General features: G+C 38.4%; 1 protein-coding gene across 1 annotated transcript in view; it reads right to left on the reverse strand.

Annotated features, from left to right (window-relative positions):
- The window catches only part of ADAMTS19 (ADAM metallopeptidase with thrombospondin type 1 motif 19), a gene marked incomplete at both ends in the record, with an annotated part of 216,683 nt that overhangs the window by 141,954 nt on the left and 54,217 nt on the right, over window positions 1-20,512 (reverse strand). The window contains 3 exons of the mRNA XM_080672669.1: window positions 5,424-5,467; window positions 18,770-18,927; window positions 19,600-19,683. Of these exons, the coding sequence (XP_080528795.1) occupies window positions 5,424-5,467; window positions 18,770-18,927; window positions 19,600-19,683 (286 nt within the window). The remainder of the gene's footprint in view (window positions 1-5,423; window positions 5,468-18,769; window positions 18,928-19,599; window positions 19,684-20,512) is intronic.

Consider the following 20,512-nt stretch of genomic DNA (forward strand, 5'->3'; position numbering starts at 1 on the left):
ATACAAGTAAGGGACAGCCTCCAATGGGCCTAAGGAAAAGAAGGGAAAATGCAAAGTTTTGAAGAAGGGAAAATGCAGAGTTTTGAAGAAGGGAAAATGCAGTTTTGAGCCAGCTCTGATGTGCTGGTGGCCTGTAGACGTTTGCCACACTCACATCCAAAGCTGTTCAGCTTTAGCCACAGTGCTGAGAGGCTGCTCGTGGTACGTCTTGGATCTGGAACTTCTACATAAGGTGAGGGGAAGGGGATGCCATCTCTCTCTCCCTCAACAAAATTCCTAAACCCAATGAAAGGGTAGGTTAGAAAAACAAAACAAACTGCTCCCTGACATAGGTCATAGCATAAAAATGAGTCTACTTTGACACAAACTCTATTTTTTAAAGAAAGCTCTCATAGAGTTGGGATACCTAATTTATATTACATTCATGTTCCAAGGAATACTAACCCAAGGAATTAACGTCAATACCCCTATAGTATTTGTGAATAAAAATTATTTCTTGAGAGAGGCACCCTTTTCTCAGGATGTCCACAGATTTTTATTTAAAAAAAATCTTAATAAGAGCTCAAATACAAAAGTATATAGCCTCTGAGGGACAAGTCACCATGGACAGGATTCAGGAAAATAAATAAATGGAGCCAGAGTGACAAGGATGTCAATATTAAAATTATTAGTTAGTGACTATTCAAAAATATACTTTAAATCATTGGTACCTAAAAGAAGAGATTGAAAACATAAGGAAAACTCAATATATTATTGAAACACCCTAGCAGATAGAGGAAAAAAAGGTAAATGGAATCTCTAGAAATGAGTTATTAAAATAAAGAATCTTGATGAATAAGTTAAACAGATAAAATAGCATATTAAGAAAATAGGAAATTTGTATAAACTGATAAAATAGCTGAAAACGTTACCTAGAGCACAACACAGACAGAGGTGGATATGAAGAATAAATATATATTTCTCACTGGAGTGTTCTAGTTGTATTTTCCTCTATTATACAAACACTTCGTGTTATAAAGGAAAGCTGACTCTCATTATACTAAGAAGATCTGAAGCAGAGACCAGCAGCACTATTTACTAACAATGATGCTGGGCAAATTTATAACCTCTCTGCAGGAAATAAAAGGAAGTGATAAAAACTAGTGCATACTGAGCGCCAACTAAAAACTAGCTGCCGCCCTGCCTGGTTTGGCTCAGTGGATAGAGCGTTGACCTGTAGACTAAAGGGTCCCAGGTTCTATTCCAATCGAGGGCACATGCCTGGGTTGCAGGCTCGATCCCCAGTAGGGGGCATACAGGAGGCAGCCAATCAATGATTCCCTCTCATCATTGATGTTTCTCTCTTTCCCTCTCCCTTCTTCTCTGAAATCAATAAAAATATGTATTTACAAAAAACAAAACTAGCTGCCTCTGCAAGTGTCAGAGCTTCACAACATTCTGTGAAGTTGATAATATAGCCTCTGTTTTTGTGCCAAATGTAACTGACGTTTTAATACAATCACAGAATGGTCCATAACAGTATGTAGATACTAAACTCCACAACCAACAAGTGCGGTACTAGTATTTTCTCCATTTATTCATGAGGGAATTTAGACATGAAAGAAGCAATATTGGGAAATTTCACACGTTAATTATAAAATTTTTGCTTTATAAAAAAATAAAATAAAATAGAGGTGAGGCCCAGCCAGTGTTGTTCAGTGGTTGAGCCCAGGTTGAGGGCTCAATCCCCAATGGAGGGCATGCAGGCAGCAGCCGATCAATGATTCTCTCTCATCATTGATATTTCTATCTCTCTCTCCCTTCCTCTCTGAAATCAATAATACATTTATAAACAAACAAACAAATAAATAAACAAATGTGAGGAACCCAAACTTCCGAGGTATTAAATAATATGCACATATTCATGTAGGTAACATGAATGTATCCACATTCATGTAGGATCTAGATTTAAATAAGTCTCTGATTTAAATCTAGATCTAGCCTGACTTCAAATCCATGTTCTGTTCTATTTCAGAGTTTTCTTTAGCTATAAAATAATAATGATTATAGCCCTAGCTGGTTTGGCTCAGTGGATAGAGCATCGGCCTGTGGACTGAGGGGTCCCAGGTTCGATTCCAGTCAAGGGCATGTACCTTGGTTGCTGGCACATCCCCAGTGGGGGGTGTGCAGGAGGCAGCTGATCGATGTTTCTCTCTCATCTATGTTTCTAACTCTCTATCCCTCTCCCTTCCTCTCTGTAAAAAATCAATAAAATATATTTTAAAAAGTAAAATAAAATAAAATAATAATGATTATAAAAGCAGAGAGTTCAGATTTTGAAGGAATTAAATGAGATAATGTCCATGAAAATGTGGCTTGAAATTGCAATGCACAGCATAAATCTTACCATTGCATTTAAACTATAGGCAGGCATTCCTATAGGGAACATAAACAATAATATTGTAATAACTAAGTCTGATGCCAGAAGGGTAGCAGACGGATCACGTTATGAACGGGACTAAGAGAGCTCGGGACTGACTGCATCATTTTCCTGAATGTTCAAGCCTACCAGGCTACTTCATGAATCAAATATGCTTTAAACCAGAAAATAAGTCTCATAGATAATATATATCATGAATATAATGCTATTTTTGATAAGCAGATTTAGCAAGATGTAAAACATAGTCACAATCAGAAAGAAAACATTGCTCCACCTCCCATCAGTACTAGCTTCCTTAGTCCATGAGCCCATGCTATAAGGGGGCATGATTATTGAAGATAGTACTGATTTCTCTTGAGTGCACGAATGGAAGCAAGAAATTGGTCTATATTTAAAAAGGCGTTAGGGGCAACATAGCTGTTTAAGTGGAGAAAATGTCATTATTTTGAGGCAAACTTTATTGGTAATCAACAGTTTCCATGGTTAGGTTGATTAAAACTATATTAAGATTTAATTTATGGAGATCCAGGCAAGAAGAGGAGAAAACTGCAGAAAGCAGGTAGTTAACAATAGCAAGATCATCCCAAAATCAAGTCAGCTTTTTCTTAGTTGTCTAGCTCTTTTTATGCTTAAAGTCCCTTCAGAATCAAACATTCCTTTGACATCATCATCCTCTTTACTCTTTTATAACGATTTTCTACTTATTATCTCAGATTTTAATCATCTGAGAAGGTTGATCAGAACTGAAGTTAATGAAACTAGTTAGAATTATTTTTTTAAATACCCATAACCCCTTATTCTGTTTTTATCCCCTTTTTGTCATTCATCTTACATAGAACCTCAAGATGGTTAAGATACTTATTACCCTGTAGAAATGAACCCCACATGATGTCAAAAGCAAATTATGACTCTTACATATGTCTTACCAATAATATCCTATCTAATAAAGAGAGAATATGCTAATTGACCATCACTCCATCACAAAGATGGCTGCACGTACAGCTGAGGCCAAGTTCCGATTAAGAGCCTTAACGAGCAATCAACAGGGACCTGAGGCTACGCCCTCTCCTGCCCCCATGGGGTTTGACAGGGGACCTCAGGCCATGCCCCCCTACCCAGCAGGGCTTGACAGGGGACCTCAAGGTGGGCTTCCCGTCCTGGTGCTGGGCTAGGATACCTCAGGCTGCGACCCCCGCCCCAGCGCCAGGCTGGGGGACCTCAGGCCATGCCCCCCACCAGGTGGGGCTTGACAGAGGACTTCAGGCTGCACCCCCACCTGGCAGGGCTTCACAGGGGACCTCAGGCCATGCCCCCCACCCGGCAGGGCTTGACAGGGGACCTCAAGGTGCGTTCCCAACCTGGTGCTGGGCTAGGGGACCTCAGGCAGCTCCCCGCACCTGGTGGGGCTTGACAGGGAACTTCAGGCCACACCCCCCACCCAGTGGGGCTTGATGGGGGACCTCAAGGTGCGCTTCCTGTCCTGGTGCTGGGCTAGGGGACCTCAGACTGCTACCCCCGCCGCAGCGCCAGGCCAGGGGACCTCAGGCCAAGCCCCCCACCAGGTGGGGCTTCACAGGGGACTTCAGGCCATGCCCACACCCTGGCCCAGGCCAGGGGACTTCAGACTGCACCTTCCACCCAGCGGGGCTTGACAGGGGATCTCAGGCCGTGTCCCCCACCTGGCAGGGCTTTATGGAGGACCTCAAGGCACGCCCCCCACCCCGGTCTGGGCTGGGGGGCCTCAGGCCACGCCCCCATCCTGGTGCCAGGCCAGGGGACCTGAGGCTATGCCCCCTGCCCAGCAGGGCTTGACAAGGGTGAGACTGGCCGGGTCTGGATCTAGCCCAATGTGGAGGGGGCGGGCAGCTGGGTCTGGGTCTCACACGATTTTGAGGTGCATGTGGGTGGGCGGGGTCTTGACTCTGGGTCCCATGGTGAGCCCCAAACTCTGACAGGAGGAAGGTTTTCATATACATTTTACTAATTTTCTTTCATCTCTGACACTTCTATTATAGAGAAAGGGCAAATAGCAATATTAAATTATTTCTTCTAATTAACCCCCTTTTAATGTGCACGAATTTTGTGCACTGGGTCACTAGTCTTATTATATATAGCTACATGGCCTAAAACTATATTTATAGCTATATATAGTTATGTATATTTGGATAGGTAAATTTATACAAATGCATTTATATTAGCATATATATGGTCATTCTCTCAAACTTGAGAACTCTAGTTGTATGGATTCTATTGGCTAGATGGTTATGCATTAGGAATTTTAGATATCTAGGACAAAAATACAGAAAATTTGCTACTTCATGTATAGAAAATTGTCATTAGTCAAATTAAATAGACTGTTATCTTAATGCAAATAACTTCAAGCATATATAACTTAAAAACAAATATTTTAGCCTAAAAACGCCAATCATACTGTCATTAATATATTTTGTCTTGCTTTACCAAAAATAATAGAATTTTATTAAACCCATATTTAGGGCTCTGAGAAAATAAAGTCATTATATTCTTTTTTCTTTAAATCCTCACCCAAACATACCTTTTCATTAATTTTTAGAGAGAATGGAAGGGAGGGGAAGGGAGGATAGAGGGAAAAGGAGAGGGAGGGCGAGAGAGAGAGAGAAACATCGATGTGAGAGAGAAATATAGATCGGTTGCCTCCCATATGCGCCCTGACCAGGAATTGAATCCGCAACCTTTTGGTGTACAGGACAGCACTCCAACTAACTGAGCCACCGGAGACCATTATATTTTTAAAGCATAATTTAATTTTTTTCAAATACAGTGTATACATATCTTTAAGCTGTTTCATTCATAACTGAAGTGTGGGCAAATGATTAAACATACAGGTTGAAAATACATATCTCTGACATTCTAAAAATATTCTATTACAAATAGCACCCTGCAATAATTTCCTATATTTAAACAAATAATGTGTTCAAGGTCCCCAAAACTCCTCAAAAGTGTAAAAATTTTTATAGACACTTACCAACAGTATCACATGGTTCATCTTTGTGTACACAGAAATCTTTCCTAGAAAGAAAAATATAAAATTAAACTTTTCCACAAATAATAGAGACTATGTAACTTAATTTAATATTTGTATAAATAATAAACCACTATCTTTATCTCCAAGAATTTAATAAAACTGAATATCAGATTAAATAATTTTTTAGTTCTAAGAAAATGTGAGAAATTTTTATGATACCTTTTTACCTGATATGATCCTGAAACACGTTCTCCTACTTCATAGACAATATTTCCAAAGTAAAATTCCATCCTGTTTTTATTTTTACAGGATTTTTTTAATATATTTTATTGATTTTTTACAGAGAGGAAGGGAGAAGGATAGAGAGTTAGAAACATTGATGAGAGAGAAACATCGATCAGCTGCCTCCTGCACACCTCCTACTGGGGATGTGCCTGCAACCAAGGTACATGCCTTGACAGGAATCGAACCTGGGACCCTTCAGTCCACAGACTGACGCTCTATCCACTGAGCCAAACCGGTTAGGGCAGGATTTCATATTTTTATTATAAAAAATAGTATCTGGTATTGGGACATGGCTTCCTGTTTAAAAAATATTGTAAGATCTCTACTTCACATGAGTCAAAAATAATTTCCAGATTGCAGATTTAAATGAGAAATACAACTTAAAAAAACATAACATTTTATATTATAAGGTTGGCACATTTTTTAAAAGACTGATAATTGTTCTAATAGAGCATGAATTTAGTATTTATTAAGAATTTAGTATTTTTACACAGCTGGGATCTAACCATGAGTAATATTCTATGGTTTGCTCTTTATTTGACTACTGTGTCTTGGAGAGCAGTCACCTTGCTCTTCTTCCGTCTACCTGCATTCCAGTTAATTTCTCTTTATTGAGTTATAGCTGGTTTCTGGTTAAGTTGAAGATTTATTTTTGTCTTTGTAGTTCTACAGTCTTACTCAGATGTGTCTAGATACCAAGTTTGTTTCTATTTATCTTGGCATTTGGTGTGTTTTCAATTAGAAGATCCATGAACACATGAAAATTCTTACCATTTTCTATTTAGCTAATTCCTCTCACATTCTCTCTTCTCTCTTCTCCTGAAACTCCTTCAGGTGCATATAAATCCTCATTTTAATGTCTGTAACTCTCAAGCTCTGTTTTGTATTTCCGTCTGTTAACCACTCTGTGCAGCCTTCAGGGAGAATTCCCTCAGCTCTATCATCCAATCTACAAGTGCTCCCTTCATCTGCATCTAATCTGAATTTCAACTTAGAAATTAAGATTTCAAGTATAAATACATTTATTTTATAGATGTTTAATTTTCTTTAATTTTCAAATCAACTGTATTTTCTAACATTTTGGAATGTTTTTGTGTGCTTTTAATTATGAGAATATGCTTTTATAATCCATCAGCTTTTTAAAAAAAATGTATTCTTTATCACAATTCTTGGCTTTTACAATGGAAGATGTTGTCCTTTGGAGTTTTGAAGCTCTACTGTGAACTCATTAGGTGAACTCATTGGTGGCTGTCTTGTGTAGGGTAAGTTGAAAGAGGGCCACTTCAGAGCAGCTCTGCATAGGCTTCCACTACGTGCACCAGTGGCAGGATGGTATTCGTGGTAGTGGATCCCAGGGACGGGCTGCTTTACCTAACTTGGGATGGTGGTTGAGACAAAACGCTTCCTGTTGACAACTTATGTTTGTTTGCAGAGTTCTTACCAGATCACACTTTCATTAAAGGGATAGACATCTGCAAGTTCTGGTTACATGTCATCATTTCAGTTCCACTTCTCTACACAATCTCAGAGGTTTTTCTTCATGTGGGAGCTAACCCCAAGAACCCAGATTTTTTAGTCCAACAAACCTTTCCCAGGGCAGCTATCACATTATCTCAGAAGCATGCTACTTTTTTTTCTTTCTTTTCTCTCTCTCTCTCTCTCTCTCTTTTTTTTTTTTTTTTTTTTTTTTTTTTTTTGCCAGAGCCCTACTTTGTTTTTGGCTTATCTGCACATATAAAAGGGTTTTATTATATTTTTTCTATAATTTCTATATGCCTACAAATGAAAATACTTTCTGATCACCTCATCAGCCAGATTATCACATAATTAAAAGAAATGAACCAATCTGTGACCAACCATATAATAATTAAACATAGTGAAACATATATTTGTTCATTGTTAACATTAGATCTTAATATACTTAGAAACTAGCCATGTAAGCCTTATTCTAGTATTATATTTTATATCATGCATCTACTTTTACCAAACTCTTTAAAAGACTGCATAACTACCTAAATAAGATGCTCACATTGACTGCAACTGATACTTAATATTTTTTCAGAAAATCTAAAGTGGATGATAGAGTAAGAGAATGTAAATGGCTCTGGATCATCCAAACCCAGCAGCTGAGATTTCTAGAGTTTCCTTCTTCATTGTCTTTTTTTCCCCCAACCCCCTCCCCTTTTCTATCTTTCTTAATGCCTGATTCTTTAATTCTCCCCGTACACAGAATCTCCTCCAGCTATCCAAAAAAAAAAAAAAAATCCAAAACAACACTTCTTCTGGTGTTCAACTTGGGCAAAATTGGTCTCTGTGGTTCAAGAACAACACCAAATGAAACGGGAAAATATATCCCCACCAGTGATGTAACATATTCAGAGTCTGAATATAACTACAGATAAAGAAGAACGAAAAAGGTTTGCTGACATTCTTTTCTTACCAGTAAATGGCCAGGTAGTTAGTCTTTCTCTGCATCAGAAGATATAGAAATCAAATCTACCACAGGGACACCAGACCTAGAGTACAGGTTGTATATTGCTAACTCTAGGGGTACATTTACATACGCAACAATATAAATGGCTCCCTCTACTGTTGTGTAGCACACAACCTACCTATACAATTGGAAATGGTAGGACTCATTAAGTGCCTCTTATGCCAAGCATTGGATAAGGGGAAGACTACAAAGATAAATAACATGGGTTTCTATTCTGAAGGCAAAGAAGAGGATGAACATGATTACCTCTGTAATGTGATAAGGGCACCAGGATCGGTGAGAAAGAAGCCAGGGGAATTGCATTAAAGAATGGATAGTTCTTTTTCGCAATTGACTTTGCCAGCAAATGGAGAAACACCCAAACAGATGATACTGAATAATAGGGTAATGCAGAAAATTAGAGAAACACACAAAATCAAATCTTCACCTTAGGGCCAAGAATTACTGAGTACAAAGTATATTCAGATGTAGGGGGAAAGGGATTTTATGTGCTTTTTCTAAAAGTACATCATATAATCATGCATGAGGCTGCAACATGACTATTTGATTTACATAATGTGACGCAAGGGACTGCATCTGTAACTAAACAACATGATAAAACTATGACAAATGTACTGCTTATTGTCAAGGGCACTTCGTTCTTCACACAGCCAATTTCTGTTCACTTAGCAAACAGATGAATAAAGCACATTTTTTTCAAAAAACACAAGGTCTTTTATCCAAAAGCACTGGAAATACCTCTCAGTACAATTGACGAATGAATATATTGTCAGCAGCACTTCAAAACTTCAGGTCAGACTGCAATTCGTAATCTTCAATTTCTTTCCAGAGGACCAAAATATATTCTTAATTTCATAATATTCAAAGATTTATTGGGGGGCTGGGGGATTTGTTTGCCTAGACCAGTGATCATGTGAATTCAAATTCTCTAATTTTGGCTCATTTTGGCTCAGTGCGCCTGAAGTCTGCATCATAGAGTTTCATTATGTGAGTTTATGGAAACGATACTGTTAGACTTTGGCAACTGGGAAAACCAATAAATTCTGCTTAAGTTCTGATTTATACTGAAAAAAAAATGAAATATAGCCTTTAATTTCCAAGAATGAAGATGCATCTGAGAATAAGTCTCATTGTAGAGTTTTATAGTGCCCTGGGTTATACCTATAAATGACTCATTCAAATATTATTCTATGATTTGTATTAAATTAATATGTTTCTGCCATTTCTAATATTAAATTTTCTATCTTACTTGCCAATGTAATTAGTTTGAAACTAACTTTCAGAAGTACTGTATATAAACCAGGAGCATTTCAGTAAATAGGAATGGCAAAACTATCATTAACAAAATGAAATTCTAAATTAAAGGGTGTTTACAAGAGACATAGACGTAGGCCTTCTCCTTGATTTAAAAGAGAAACGTGTAAATTACACTAAGAAATCAGAGTTGACAGTTGGGAAAATATGTTTTGTGTTTTTGTTACTATGAGCCCACAAGCACTAGGTCAGCTTAAAACTATTTACTTCATTGTATTCACAGAACAACTTTAACAAAGATATTAGTGCAGATAGGTTTGGGTTTATACAAACATTCATTTTAGTTGAAACCAAAATTAATAACTGAGCTAAAATTTCTTCCTACTAATGTATTCACATAACATACAACATTTAATAATTATCTAAGATGATCACTCACTAGAAACCAGGCTGGATATGATTCTAATTTGTCAAATATGGATAGGCACATGAAATCCATGGAGAATAAAATTTTTGTTTTATTTTTCACAGGTTCCTTGCAAAGCTAAAGACCTGATCATCTTTACACTTACACTAACTAAAAAGAGATTCTTCTTTCAAGTCAAACCATTCACTTAGACTTTCCTGATCAAATGGTGCGAGGCCACATCCCCTTCAGTGGCTGATTTCCGCTGCTATGGCACTGAACTTACTATTATGGAGAAACAGTGATCCACCATATAAGCCTTATCTCCACTGGTGATGCTAGGGAAAGTTATTGGTCAGTACCTATTAATATTTAATATGTATATAGTCTTTAACAGATCTTTTTCTATTTTCAACCACAGATTTTTATTCCCATTACTCCCCTCACCAAAAAAAAAAAAAAAAAAAAAAAAGAAAGAAAGAAAGAAAGAAAGAAAACCCACACCCAGAAGCAACCTACTAAGTCTCATTCCAAGACCTACTTATTATCCAGGTGCAAAAACCTGAAGTCCATTTCTAAGGATTGAGGAGGTATACAAATTTTTTTCCATGAAATGACATGGCTTAGCAAAACTGTAACAAAAAAGGCTTTCCACTAGGTTTCTGTTTAAACAGAAGTCCTGTTTAAACAGTAAAGCTCGGGTTTTCGATCCATAACTAAAAGGTATACTAGAAATAATACTGCCTTATTTTGTCTTTAGCTTTGAAAATTATAATTTGGGCATAGAGAATACATATTTAGTCATGTGGCAGTACAAGTTTTGAAAATCTGGGGCTGAATAATGATTTTATCAATTGACCTGATCCTACAGTTTGAATTTATAAAATACAGGTTGTTGTATGTGTTCCTGGAGAATATTATTTAGATATTATTACCTTCAGTTCATTCTCTTAATATATTACCCTAGCCTAGACCATGGCTAAACATGAAGTTTGATTGCATTTTATGAGCATTTGACTATAAGGAAGATTATGTTTCTAAACACAATAGCAAGTACTATTTTTTTAGTCCTCGCCGAGGATATATTTATTGATTTTAGAGAGAGAGGAAAGGAGAATGAGAGAAATATGGATGTGAGAGAGAAACATCAATCGGTTACCTCCGATATGTACCCCAACCAGAGATCAAACCCGCAACCTAGGTATGTGCCCTGACCAGGAATTGGACCCACTGATGTACGGCAGAGGTAGGGAACCTTTGTTCTGCCAAGGCCCACTTGGATATATAAATATCATTCGCAGGCCATACAAAATTATCAACTTAAAACTTAGCCTGCTATATTTGGTCAAACATTTAATTAACTCACCCCTAATGCCTTGGCAGGGCCAGACCCAATGATTTCACGGGCCTTCTATGACTCGCAGGCGGGACTTTCCCCACCCCTGGTGTAAAGGATGGCGCTCCAACCAACTGAGCCACCCGGCCAGGACACAAGTACTATTTAATCACCCTAAATAAATAGTAGCACATGTCTAAAACCATATACAGATAAAGATGTTTATATGTTTTACTTTAAATGTGAAAAAAACACACAAAAAGTTGTACAAATATAGAATAGTAATATAAATTAGATTTATATAAAATAGTTATATAAATAGACCAACTAGAGGCCCAGTGCATGAAATTCGTGCATGGTGTGTGTGTGTGTGTGTGTGTGTGTGTGTGTGTGTGTGTGTCCCTCAGCCCAGTCTGCACCCTCTCCAATCTGGGACCCCTCAAGGGATGTCCGATGGCCCATTTAGGCCCAATCCCACAATGGGCAGTTGGACATCCTTCTCACAATCCAGGACTGCTGGCTCCCAATTGCTTGCCTGCCTGCCTGCCTGATTGCCCCTAACCGCTTCTGCCTGCCAGCCTGATCACCCCCTAACCACTCCTCTGCCAGCCTGATCAAAGCCTAACTCCCCTCCCCTGATGGCCTGGTCACCCCCAACTGCCCTCCCCTCCAGGCCTGGTCCCCCCCCAACTGCCCTCCCCTGTAGGCCTGGTCCCCCCCCCCAACTGCCCTCCCCTGTAGGCCTGGTCCCCCCCAACTGCCCTCCCCTGCAGGCCTGGTCCCCCCAACTGCCCTCCCCTGCAGGCCTGGTCCCCCTCAACTGCCCTCCCCTGCAGGCCTAGTCCCCCCCAACTGCCCTCCCCTGCAGGCCTGGTCCCCCCCCAACTGACCTCCCCTGTAGGCCTGGTCCCCCCCAACTGCCCTCCCCTGTAGGCCTGGTCCCCCCCCGCAACTGCCCTCCCCTGCAGGCCTGGTCCCCCCAACTGCCCTCCTCTGCCAGCCCAGTCCCCCTAACTACCCTCCCCTGCAGGCCTGATCGCCCACAACTGCCCTCCCTTGCAGGCCTGGTCCCTCCAACTGCCCTCCCCTGCAGGCCTGGTCCCCCCCAACTGCCCTCCCCTGCAGGCCTGGTCCCCCCCCCAAACTGCCCTCCCCTGTAGGCCTGGGTCCCCACCCAACTGTCCTCCCCTGCAGGCCTGGTCCCCCCCAACTGCCCTCCTCTGCTGACCCGTTCCCCCCTAACTGCCCTCCCCTACTGGCCTGATCGCCCACAACTGCCCTACCCTCCTGGCCATCTGTGGCAGCCATCTTGTGTCCACATGGGGGCAGCTGTCTTTGACCATATGGGGGTGGCCATCTTGTGTGTTGGAGTGATGGTAAATTTGCATATTACTCTTTTATTAGATAGGATATGGTTATATCATTTCCCTTTGCTGCTGTAACAAATTACCACAAACCTTTACTTAAAACAGCAGGAAGGTATTATCTTATAGTTCTAGAGATCTGAAGCCAAATATAGGTGTTACTGGGCTAAAATCAAGGTATCGTCAAGGCTGCATTTCTCCGAAAGGCTCAAAGGTGGAATCTGTGGGCTTGCCCTCTCCAGAGCTAGAGACTGCCTGCATTCTTTGGCTCGTAGCCCTTCCACAATCATGAAAGCCACCAGTATAGCATCGTCCAGTCTCTCTGACTCTGACTTCTGTTCTCTTCTCCATCTTTTAGGGTTCTTGTGATTACATTGGACTCATCTAAATACTCTGGGATAATCTCCCCATCTCAACAGCCTTAATCACATCTACAAAGTCCCTTTTGCCATGTAAAGGAATATATACATGGCTCCTGTGGACAATTAATGACATGAAAGGACGTACAAAACGTAGTAGAGAGTTAGAAAAAAAATAGAGAAAGCTGTGTATAACACGAAACAATGTTCTTTAGATTACATACCAACTCAACACTGGTTACCTTTGAGCAACTTGTACCATAAAAAGATGTTCATGCATTTCTTGGGAATTATGCAACAGTGTTTCCTAAAGAACTGTTTATAAACAAGGAAATGTTTGGACTAGATTTTTAAGGGAAAATATCCTATATAATAAAACCCTAATATGCAAATCAACCGAATGGCAGAATGACCGGTCGCTATGACGCACATTGACCACCAGGGGGCAGACACTCAATGTAGGAGTTGCCCCCTGCTGGTCAGGGTACACCCACAGGGGGAGCACCACTCAGCCAGAAGCCAGGCTCATGGCTGGCAAGTGCAGGGGTGATGGCGGGAGCCTCTCCCGCCCCCGCTGCAGGTGGGCAGTAAGGAGCGAGTGGTCCCAGACTGTGAGAGCCCTGGACTGCGAGAGGGCACAGGCCAATCTGAGGGAACCCCCCCAAGTACACAAATTTCATGCACTGGGCCTCTAGTGTACTGTAAATAAAATGGGCACTTAAACTCAATGAATAATATTCTTTCTTCTATAGAGTGGTAAACAGGCAGCTGATAATTTTATTATTCCTTATATTTTCTTTAATACATCACACAACTTTTTTTTTAAGAGAACTCCTGTGATATCTTGATAGTGAAGACTGGCAGCAAGGGAAATAATTATGAAGAGTGGTTAAATTGTGCCTTTTATTTCATCTTTTTGAGAATATAATGCTAAGTGAAATAAACCCGACAGAAAAAGTTAGGAACCATATGATTTCACTCACATGTGATATATACAACTGAAAGCAATAAATGAACCAACAATAAAAACAAACAAATAAAAGCTCATACACACAGAGGGAAGTGGCTTGAGGAGATAGTAAAGGATAAAAGACGTCAAATATATGGTGATGGAAGAAGACTGACTTTGGGTGGTGGGCACACAATGCAATATACAAGATCAGGTATCATAGAAATGTACACTTGGAACCTTAGCCACTCCAATAAATTTAATTTTAAAAGTGTGACTTTTAAAGCTTTATTACAGAAGAAAATAAATTATATGTAGAATATTATTTTTTCACACAGTTTTGAAGAGAAAATGGCATTATAGATAAGGAAATTAAATTAATGTCACAAAATTGGTAGGGCAAGACAAAACTTGCATAAAGAGTATGAGCTCAATATCTACACTAACAAGAGAGAAAGATGCAAATTGACCATACTTTCGCGACGCCCACCAGCCAATCAGGAGTGAGTATGCAAATTAACCCAACAAAGATGGTGGGTTAATTTGCACATGCAGGTGCTGAGCGACCAGGGGCGGGGTGGGGCGGGGCGGGATACTTGCGCCGTCGCCATGGCGACAATGCAGGCATTCTGCACTGCCCCAGCTGCTCCAGGCCTCTGTGCAGCATGGGAAGGCAGAAAGGCAGCTCCGACCAGAGTGAAGGTGGTGCTGGCAGCCAGGGAAAGGAAGGCCCATTCTTGCACAAATCTTCGTGCATCGGGCCTCTAGTTATAAAGATATGTGTTTAGTTACACAAATACATAAGAAACAAAGCTGAAGGAATATACTTTAAAATATTACCTATAATTACTCCTAGGTAGTGGAATTACAGGCTAACATTTTACTTTTTATTCTTGTATTTCTCAAATTTCTGTAATAAATGTATTAAATTTTTAATAAGAGAAAAATATATATTATTTTAATTATTATCCTCTTTAGTCTCAGGCAGCATTTCCAAAACCTACATTATGAGGAGAAGAAAGACAGATTTCATCAATCAAGCAATAAAAATATAAAATCACTCACGGTTAATGCATTCTGGAAATCTAATTTGTCTATATCAGAGTGGTGGTCACAAGTTAGAAGTTCAAATTAACCACATACAATAATTTACATAATCATAACTAACACTATGGATTATATGCCACTATAAATTCTTTCTTCAGAAATATAATATGTAGCACTATATAAAAATAAAATATATTTTAAGAACCTTGTCATGCATAATTACTATAAAACATGACATAATTTCATATTAAAAGTAAAGAAATAAAGTCTGCATGTTCCCTGGGGATTCTAATCATCTTCACTAATAGCAATATTTGCTACTCTATTATTTTTTTTTTAAATATATTTTATTGATTTCTCACAGAGAGGAAGGGAGAGGGACAGAGAGCCAGAAACATCGATGAGAGAGAAACATCAATCAGCCGCCTCCTGCACACCCCCCACTGGGGATGTGCCCGCAACCAAGCTACATGCCCTTGACCGGAACCGAACCTGGGACCCCTCAGTCCGCAGGCCGACGCTCTATCCACTGAGCCAAACCGGTTTTGGCTGCTACTCTATCATTTTTACGAAAGCAATTCATTAAACTTTTGGTAAAGTAATATTTGTTAATATTATTCAAATAAAAAATGCTTCAAGTCATAAACAAGATAAATTTTAGTATAAGCTGATTTCTTAGAGGGCCCCCAAAATAAAGTGATTGAAAATGGCCATCACCCTAAACAGTTTTTCTCAGTGGATAGAGCATCCGCCCATGAACTGAAGGGTCCCGGGTTGATTCAGTCAAGGGCAGGTACCTCGGTTGCAGACTCGATCCTGGCCCTGGTTAAGGCACATGCAGGAGGCATCCAATTGATGTGTCTCTCTCACATCGATGTTTTTCTTTCAGTCTCTCCCCCTCCCTTCCATTCTCTCTAAAAAAATAATAATAAAAAAAAATTTAAAAATCCAAATATCCTTGGATGAGGATCAACAAAAGAAAAATAAAAAGAAAATGACCATCTTTCCAAATTTACCCTATCACTCTGAAATATCATGAAATGGACCTACACCATAGAAAAGATGCATGCTTTCAAAATATATCATAGCAACTCTAATAACATAATTTGAATAAAAATAACTTAAACAGTATAATTTAACAATCCTAACAATGTAACTTAGAAAATAAAAAATTAAGTATAATTTAAATAAATCTGTGAAAATTTAGCAGAGAATTGAAAAAAATATGAGATAAGGAATTGAATCTTACTTGTTAAATAACCTGAATGGATATAGGCCTTTTTTTGCCTATAATTTTAAAAATATCTATTAAGTATGATGTTAGTTATAGATAATTGATGTGTATTTGTGTGTGAATTCTCCTTCATAGATTAACAAAGTACCCTTAAGGACTCATTAAGAACTTTTGTTGATAGGATTAGTCCCCTTACAGTAGAGAGATCACTCCATTGTCTTTTGGACTAATTATTTTCAGATGGGAAGTCAGTCGTTGATCTTAACATTGTTTCCCCTGTGTAATGTATCTCTTTTCTCTGGAAAATTTTAAAAAGTTGTCTGTATCTTTGGTTTTCACCATTTTCCTATGATATGCCTATGTCTATAAATTTTTATCAAGTCTGGGTAAATTTTTGGCCATTACATCTTCAAATAATTTTTTTAACCATTCTCATTTGCTTCTCATAAGATTCAAATTACAATTAAGTTAATTGGTAAATCCAACATCTAAGCTATCTCAAGGTCAGTTTCTATTGACTACTTTCCTTGACTATGGGTCACATTTTCATGTCTCATTACTTGGCTAATTTTTATTATCTTTTAGACATTGTAGATAATATAGAGATTCGAGATTCTGTTATCTTCCTCAAGTACTAACTTTTATTGTAGGAGGCAGTTCAATTAATGGGTAATCAATCTGAACTTCAGTCGATTTGAGTTTATTCTTTGGTAGGAAGGATCTATCAAAGCTCAAGATGATCCCCAAGCCTTTGTAAATCGGTGGGACTCAAACTCCAAACTCTGTCTCCCCTAAAGATCTTATTGGGGTGTGGCTTCAGGCTTTGTTAGGGCAGGTCAAGGGCAGGCATTTCTCTGGATCATGGTCTCTACTAGGAAAGCATAGCCCTCCTGTTTTTTTTCAGCTAAATGTCAGGTGTAATAAAAAGGTATTAACAAGGTTGTCCTACTCTTATGGCCTGAATCTGCTCAATTGCTACTATCTTTTTTAAATCTAAACTCCATAGCAGCAGCACTGTGATAAATTTTGGGCAGTTTATATCTATATACTAGTATATTCAAACTAGTCTTTCAAAGGTCTCACAGATAATCTGCACACAGACTTCTTAGCACCTTTCCCTTCATAAGAGTCCACTGTGCTCTACCTAGATTTCAGCTTGCAGTCAAAAAATCATCCTGGCTTCCTGGCTCGGGTGGTGAGTTCAGTTCCCAGTCAGGGCACAGCACATGGAAGACAACCAATTAATGGTTCTCTCTCATATGGATGTTTCTCTCTCTCTTTCTCTCTTTCGTTCCCTCCTTCCCTCCTTTCCTCTTTCTAAAATCCATAAACATATCCTTGGGTGAGAATTTTTTTTTAAAAAATTGTGCCTTGGCTAGAGATTACAGCATCGGCCTGTGCACCAGAGGGCCATAGGTTCGTTTTCAGTCAAGGCCATGTACCTGGGTTTCGGGTCCAATCCCCACCCCCAGTCCTTCTACTCTCTCTAGAATCAATGGAAAATATATCCTCACTCCTTTAGTGAGGATTAAAAACAATTTTTAATTGTCAAAAGGCAAAAGCTGGATTGACTGGTGTTAATAAATTTTCCTTCTTTCAAGAGTTGTAGCCTTACATTGTTCATTCTCCAATGATTGAAAGTAGATGCCAAATAAATATTTTACAGTTGTATGCTTATTAATAACAGTAGTCCAGCATCAGGTATACCTAACTGTGGAAGTCTAGACGTGTTCTTACATAGAGATTTTTTTTTTTTCTTACATAGAGCTCCCACCACTGCAGCTTCGTCCGGAAGGTCATCTGGAAGGACATCCGGGAGGATGTCCAGTCTAATTAGCATATTACGCTTTTATTATTTTAGATGTATAGCTAGTATAGTTTTTTATGATTCAGCAACAGAAGCTATCATGCATTTAATAGACTCATTTAAAAAATCACATTTAAATGTTACTGTGTATTATGTGATATGAATTGTCAACACTATTGATACTAAAATTAAGTTGTTACTGAACAATTATCATCATTTTTACTAGCTCTAAGTAAGATACATTTACCAATAATTATTAATATAGAATGCTCCTGGTTAGTATATTTTTACTCATTATTTCACTTCCTTATATTTATACGTAATGCTGCATTACAAAGCTTGTGAATACTACAGACATTCACAACAGAGCTCAAATTAATTACCTCAAAACTTAATTGAAACTTTTTTCTCAGATTGAACAAGAAAGTTTGTCAACTTCTAAATTTAATATATTAGATTACTTTATATAGTGATGACTGAAAAATATATATTTTGGGCCCATAAATTCAAAGGTCCACTTAGTTAAACCATAGTTTTCACTTATCACTTTCAATGACTATATCTTCACATCAAAAATTGAAGCAAAATTTTATTTAAAAATTAACTAGCCAAATGTTTTGTCAATATGCCACCCAATGAATGGCAGTTCAAAAACCAGCGATTATGAATTGAGGGAAACTGACTAACATCATTATGCCAAACGTTTTTTTGGAACACAAAATCTAGAATAAACGCATTCGGTGAAGGGATTGGTGGGATTACTGGCATGGCCGTAGAATTAGGAATGTCATAGTGGCTTTGGGAAATTTACCTTGTTATAAGAATAGCTGCATCCACGGAAGTCATGTCCTCTCCCCAGCTTGTTGACATCTCTAAATGGATATCATTCTTTTTGCCAAATTCTTCATGTTGCCACTTGCAAAAACTCTCTAGCATTTTCTCTCCGTGGTGCCCAATATATAGATCTGCCTGTAAAGAAGAGATTTCACTTCAAGGCAAATTATCCTCAGATATACAAAACACTAAAAACTGAGGGGACGCCATGAATTACTAAAGCAAACTGCTGACCATAACATTAATTAGAACCTGGAAGACATTAAGGATTAATTTAGCCTGAGGTAAAAATCTTAGAACTTTGTGAAGGTACAATAATTACAAAATCTGTTTAACACTCTTCAGAAAAGAGAAGTTCAATGAGTATTGAGAATGTGGAACTTTTAGACTCATGTAACTCATTATTTCTATAATTTAAGAACAAAGTACCAGTTAAGCAGCATGCTAAAATGATGTCACAGAATAGTCCTCATTTACAATGACTTGCAGATAAGAAAAGACTTTACATGTACATATTTAGAGAAGAAAATAAAACTGTCATTAAATATGACTTTTTAAAATTACTTTTAGAAAGTTAAGGTTTGTGGTCAGGATCCTTGGAAACTAAGAACATTCCATTTTTGGAATAAAAATTGAGGTATTAACCAAAACTAAAGACCAGTTTATGTATATTCTAAGTGATTCAGTGGATATTTCTGGATTTTAAGTCAATAAAAAGTACATCCCTAACATTCCCTTTACTTAAAAGTAGCTGAACACAACTTCTCACCCACTTAATTTAGAACAAAAAACTCAAGACTTTCTTACTGGAGTTTCATGGAGCAGAATAAGCTTTATCACACGAAGATTGACCTGCACACCAAGACTCTTGTGTTGGAAAAGGTTAAAAACCTAAAAACAAATAAAAATAAAAATCCTAAAATAAAACTGAAAAACATCTTAATTTTTCTAAAAGCCCAGACATGGGAGCAGTGTCCATTTAGTTAGGAAATCTTATATATTTTTAAATTTTGAAGTACTTAAAAAATTAGCTTAATAAGCAGTAACTTAGCAAATTAATTTTAGTCTGGGCATTTCAATGGGGTGCTGAGAGAAGGGTGGCTTTGATGAAAAGAAGAATTTTGGTAACTAAACTCTAAAATTTGTCTTAATTCTCAATTCACAAAATGCCAGTGTCTTCCTTTCTTCTGAGAAACAGTCCTGAAAACTCAGCCTGCTTTATGCCACTTCCCAATTCATTCCTTGGAGTCTTTTTTCTCGCCCCAGCTAGCTGTTAAACAGAAACACGACTTCAAAGCTCCTCCCTTCAATGATCCCATGAAGACACGCTTGTGGGTCATGGCTGCTTAATGGTTTCAGACCATCATTTTAACAGGTTTTCTCAAAACATGGTGCATGTTGGCATGCTGGAAAGCAAGGTGAATTTGCATGTGGTATGTTGAGTTTTTGTAAAATTTAGCATTTATTTAATTTGGAATGTAATATATAATACTGACACACCAAACCCATGTTCTGAGACGGCACTAGTTGAAAGTTGGCGGAGTGTTCAGGGGTAGCTGAACATACACTGAAGTGACTGCAGTGTGGGAAAATCTTTTTGCTGGGAAAACAAACCAAATAATATCAAAAATAGTGAAAATGGAAATTTTACAAAAATATGACATATTTATCCTTGAATCGGTAGTGCTCACCCATATATGGTAACTGGAATTATCAATGG

Source organism: Plecotus auritus (genome assembly GCF_963455305.1).
Source record: "Plecotus auritus genome assembly, chromosome: 6".
NCBI lineage: Eukaryota > Metazoa > Chordata > Mammalia > Chiroptera > Vespertilionidae > Plecotus > Plecotus auritus.